Source organism: Poecilia reticulata, linkage group LG1 (assembly GCF_000633615.1).
Source record: "Poecilia reticulata strain Guanapo linkage group LG1, Guppy_female_1.0+MT, whole genome shotgun sequence".
Classification (NCBI taxonomy): domain Eukaryota; kingdom Metazoa; phylum Chordata; class Actinopteri; order Cyprinodontiformes; family Poeciliidae; genus Poecilia; species Poecilia reticulata.
The window spans coordinates 9,996,598-10,002,022 of NC_024331.1; the positions used below are offsets into that span (position 1 = coordinate 9,996,598).

Below are 5,425 nucleotides of genomic sequence, written 5' to 3' on the forward strand. Positions count from 1 at the left end.
TGTGTTTATGATGCCGAGGACAAGCTCGCTCACGCTCCCATGTTTAGAAAATAAACGTCAATTAAAGTCTGTCAGCTGTTTAGCCTTCCTCAAAAGCACAACTATTTCTGCAGAGCGGAGGAAGGATATTATTATTCCTGGCGGTACTGGAAACAACCACTGACCGGTGCAGAAAAAAAAAGCAATGTTTMTAAGTTGATTAWACAGTCTATTTATACTTTATGTACTGTATATTAATTTATCTCCCTGGCTGTTTGTTGCAGGAGCGCCCTGAGAGTCGTGACAGAGAAGCGGAGCCCTCCCTGGCATAGCTGCCTCTTCTCTCCTTCAACCTGCTGGTCCCCTAACCCCCTTTTTTTTAACTTGTGGAGTATTTGTTTTCGCTTTCGTCACATTTCACCATGACGACCTCCGCCCTGCGACGACAGGTGAAGAACATTGTGCACAACTATTCAGAAGCAGAGATCAAGGTATTTATTGTCTTCTGACTCCTATAGTGACACCTACAGTGCTCCTGAAAAGTATCTGACCGGTTACGCTTTCTCTTTTTTTAACATTTTTACTTTTTTTTCTGTTGTCACATTCGCTTTTGCAGAATTGTTTTAAGTCATCCACATGGGGGGGGTGGGTTTGAGCATGAGCGACCTCCTTAAAAGTTGCGCCACTTCATCTCAATCAGATTCAAGTCCAGACTTTGACAAGGCCACTCGGAAACCACCATCTTGTTTTTGTTTTTTTTTGTTGGTTTTTTTTGAGTCATTTGTTGGCGGATTTGCTGGTTTCCTGCCGCATGACCCGAGTATTCTTGCACTTATGGTCATAAAGKGATAGTCAGACATTCTCATAAAGAATTCAAGGTTCTGTCTATTACTACAAGTAGTTCAAACCATCACGCCGCCACCACCATGTTTGACTTCAGTTAGGATGTTTATTTTTCAGAAATGCTGAGCGAGTTTTACTCCAGACGTAATGAAACGTTCAGCCTTCCAAAATGTTCCACTTCTGTCGCATCAGTTCACAGAATTGATGGGTATTTTCTCTGAACAAATGAAATCATCATCTGAACTTTTTTTTTTTTTTTTTTTTTTGCATTTGTCTAATAATGAAATTTAGTTTGGTTAGCTGAAACATTCAGTATCATAAGTAGAAATTTAAAACCAGAAGAAATCTGTAGGGGGGAGGGTGAATGGATTTTCAGCTTACTGCATGTGAATCAAAATATATTCTGTCCGCTACTTCGGTGTGTTTAAACGTTTGGATTGCTTCCTGATCCCGATGCCTGAGGAGAAGCAGAACACTCAGAGATCACGTTCTTGTCACTGCGAAGGTACGCGAGGCCACTTCCAACGATCCATGGGGCCCGTCGTCGTCTCTCATGTCAGAAATTGCTGACCTGACCTTCAACGTCGTGGCGTTCGCTGAGGTCATGGGGATGGTGTGGAAACGGCTCAACGACAGCGGCAAAAACTGGAGGCACGTCTACAAGGTCTGTTTCTCTACGCCCTGACAACAATATTTAATGTTTAATCTACGTGCTCTTTTAAGAGAACAGAAAACTAAAGRACGTCTGTGCAAATATTTTCCAAAATCCTTGTCTGAGTCCAGGCACTGACTCTGCTGGATTACCTGCTGAAGACGGGATCGGAGAGGGTAGCCCAGCAGTGCCGGGAAAATGCATTCACCATTCAGGTGCATAATTACTCTTCAGGACAAGCTGCAGTTCAGCTATTTTTTTTTTATCCTTATTGTTAGTATTATTATTGACCCCGAAGACCAATTCTTCTCCTGCTRCATCTTATGCTGTGCAACTTTAATGTATTTGACTGAGTCATGATCAGTCAGCWCTACAATAGATTCTAACGATGTGTTAGAATGGTCTAGTCAAAGTCCAGACCTAAATTTAACCGAGAGTCTGTGGCAAGACTTCAAACGATTAGATATTTTGTGATGCATTTAAACAGCATGATTAAATTTGAGCTATTTTTGCAGTAAATAGTGATTATTCAGATTTTTATTTATAAAACTCCTAAAATCCATCCATTAGTTTTCAGCTCAAAACTGTGTCGTATGCACAATCACATGCGTACAAAAATACTGAAGTTTGTGGTAGCGATGTGACAAAATGTGAAGTTCAGGGGAATAAATAGTTAAGAACTAACTTTATTTATTTTGTTACTCTAAATGTGTTTTAAGAAGCTTCATGAATCATCTAATTTCACAATCGTCCAAACTATTTATTAACAGAGGCTTCCTCAGATTCACTGTAATACAGACCGCTAGATGAGATCCTTCCTGCCAACAGCCATCGTAATCCGCAATAACTCTTTGAAGAATCTGAATTAATGAGTTACTACATTTAATTTTTCTTATTGATCAATAAAGTATTTTTACATTTAAATTCATGCAAAAATAAGTCAAATATCCAAAGCTTATATGGCAGTGTACTACATGGTATTTTTTCAATTTCTGTTTTAAACAAATATGTTACACACTACTTTTGTTGGCTTTATGCCATTATCATAAGCATAATCATCAAACTTATCAGAAATAAACACTAGAAAGATATCGCCTTTTGAATCAGTGTAATATTAGCTACAGTTTCTTTTTTAAYTACTGAAATAMATTCACCTTTCTATTATATAATCATTTATTTTTTTACAAGTTTATTATATCTTGGTTCAATACAATACAGCTTTATTTAGCACTTTGAAACATGTAGAAATCCTCCATATATTTCAAATCATGCGTTCGATAATTAGGTTTTGCGCCACCTCTGCTTTAAATATACCATCAAAACCTTAATGGATAAAAAGCCAACCTGTCCTTCCACAGCACTCAAAAGTAAAACTAAAAAAAAAAGCTGAACGTGTTAGTAAAACCGTGTCTTTGTKTCTGGCTTTCAGACCCTGCGTGACTTCCAGTACGTGGATCGTGACGGCAGAGACCAGGGGGCGAACGTTAGAGAAAAAGCRCGACAGCTGGTGTGTCTGCTGAAGGATGAGGACCGACTGCGCCAGGAGAGGAGTCAGGCGCTGAAGACCAAGGAGCGAATGGCCGGGGGAGGAACCGGAGGGGGCAGCGGGGGTGGCGGCGGCAGCGGTGGCGGCGGTGGCAGCGGTGGCGGCAGCGGCGGTGTGTACGGAGGTATTCCTCCATCATATCACCCCGGCAGACGTACAAGTCAGCCCAGCATGGCTGTGCTATACGGGGAGGAATTCAGCCGCTCCAGAGGCTCGCCGTGCTCCTTCAACTGTGAGTTTGACTTCAAACTCATCTGGACCGCTGAACTTTTTTTTGTTTCCTGCTTTAGTTGCTTTTAAAACTTATTATTTAGACTTCTGCCATCTCTAGTTAAGTGTTTTCTAACCATAGCCAGGTGTTTAAGCAGGAGCTCTCCAGTCAGAATTCATTTCTTTACATCTTGTTCCACGTCTTGTGAAGGAATTTTTAAGCGTTTGTTAATTACCGTATTTTCCGCACTACAAGGCGCACCTAAAAACCTTCAATTTCCTCAAAAGCCGACAGTGCGGCTTATAATCCGGTGTGTTTTATATATGGACCAATATTGAGCCACAACAGGTCTARCAGCTACGGTAAGCARCCGCCAACTTCATTTTTGCCCGTAGAAGAAGAAGCGCGCGGTGCATGCTGGGATAGTTGTCAGAACGCTGGTTTGTTAATAAAGTTTGACTGACCTATCTACCTACTGACCGTCTAGAATCAGGTCGTCTGCAGGTCATTTAGCWCCACGTTCTCCACCAACATGCTGTGCGCGAACGGAGAAGGGTGACCATCGTCCGGCCACGCCCCGGCCCAGTCGCAAAAGGCTCTCCTCGCYGACCTGAGTCGGACTGTTTTGTTGACATTCCCGTTAGTGCAGCTCCATCTAGTGGATGCATAACGTAACTCCAGCCTCTACTGTAGCGTCTATTCTATGCGCCTTATCATGCGGTGCGCCTTATAGTGCGGAAAATACATTAGTCGCTTTTTAACAAACATATTTGCAGCCTTACCTTCAACACCCTTCTTCCCCCTTCTATCGACCCGATCGCAAAATATTCAAACGAGCTCCTTATCCTCTCGGCTCCGTGCCATTGTGCATCTGTTCCTCACCCCGCCTGAACATGCCTGTTCTCTCTGCAGCCTCGGCCTCGTCTCCCCGCGCTGCTTCAGACCTGGAGCAGGCCCGGCCTCAGACCAGCGGGGAGGAGGAGCTGCAGCTCCAGCTGGCGTTAGCTATGAGCAGAGAGGAGAGTCAGAAGGTAAGACGACAGAGCGGCTAAGAGAAATGGACCTCGCTGTCTCACGCTGTGTTCATTACCTTGGCTCCTGGCAGACCCCTGTGTTGGAGAAAAGAGTCTCTGTGTCACAACGTCAGCATTGTGTAAATGAGTACAGCCCAGTTTGTAGCGGAACCGTGAACTTGAAGATGGTGGAGCTCAACACTGCGTCATCCAGCAGCGCTCAACCAAAGATGTACCGTAGGTGTGAGTGATGGAATCAGTTTAGTAGCAGCAGTTTTAATGGGGACACAAGTTTGATAATGTAGGACTCTTCCATCTTTAAGTTTGACAATTTTGCCTGCGGCTTTGCGTCAGATGTTAAATAATGGATATTAAAAAAGAGGCCTTTGCTCCTCTGTTTCATTGCTCATGGAAACACAGCATCGATCTGAGGAAGCTGCAGCTACACATTCCTTGCCCTTCCCTTTTGAAGTTAGTTAACTCATCTTTCAACAGTTTTTGCCACAACTAACTTTGAGTGGCCAATATGACTAGAAAAGCTTTAGATCATATATTCAGTCCATTTACATGGTATTTGTGTGTCCTTAAAAAGTCTTAAATTCACTTTAAAAAATATAAATTGGCCTTAAGTGTGTTAATCACAGGACCTCCTGAAACCTGCAGATGCCCTGATTTACCATTTAGCTACACGTCCTTATCCAGAGAGGGACAAAGGTTTTGTTGTTCATCTTTACCAGCAGTACCTTGTAGTGTGTAGGGCTCTTTAGAGGACCCCTCTGCCCCCCCAGTACTAGAGCGTTATGAGTTTTTGATATTTTAATGGTTTTCATTAATGGAAATGTTACAAATGGTTTTAATACTCGTCCACAACACGAGCCTTTCCTTCCCCTGTTACCATAGTGATGGATGAAGACACACAACTGCAGATTGCTTCAAGCTTTTGTCAAAAGGAGCAAGACAAGGTACAAACACAGTTAGAAATCTGTCTCCTAACTGCCTGAGAAAAACCTTTATTAACCTTTCAGTGTCGTTTCATATATTCCTCATATGACACTTTCCTGCAGCTTTATTCTACTATTTACTTCTCTTTTTTCTTCCTTAACCATCTTTGTCTTTTTGGGAGGACTTTCTGCCATGTAGAATCATGCTGCCTTTAATGCAATATGAAATCAGTCTTTATA

General features: G+C 42.4%; 1 protein-coding gene across 2 annotated transcripts in view; it reads left to right on the forward strand.

The window, feature by feature from the left end:
• The first annotated feature begins 238 nt into the window (after positions 1–238).
• epn3b (epsin 3b) overlaps positions 239–5,425 on the forward strand; it is a 13,528-nt gene continuing 8,341 nt past the window's right edge. For both annotated transcript variants that reach the window (XM_008413500.2, XM_008414339.2), the window contains exons 1-5: positions 239–470; positions 1,328–1,486; positions 1,606–1,689; positions 2,904–3,252; positions 4,144–4,262. In XM_008413500.2, the coding sequence (XP_008411722.1) occupies positions 402–470; positions 1,328–1,486; positions 1,606–1,689; positions 2,904–3,252; positions 4,144–4,262 (780 nt within the window). In that variant the 5' untranslated portion in view covers positions 239–401. The remainder of the gene's footprint in view (positions 471–1,327; positions 1,487–1,605; positions 1,690–2,903; positions 3,253–4,143; positions 4,263–5,425) is intronic.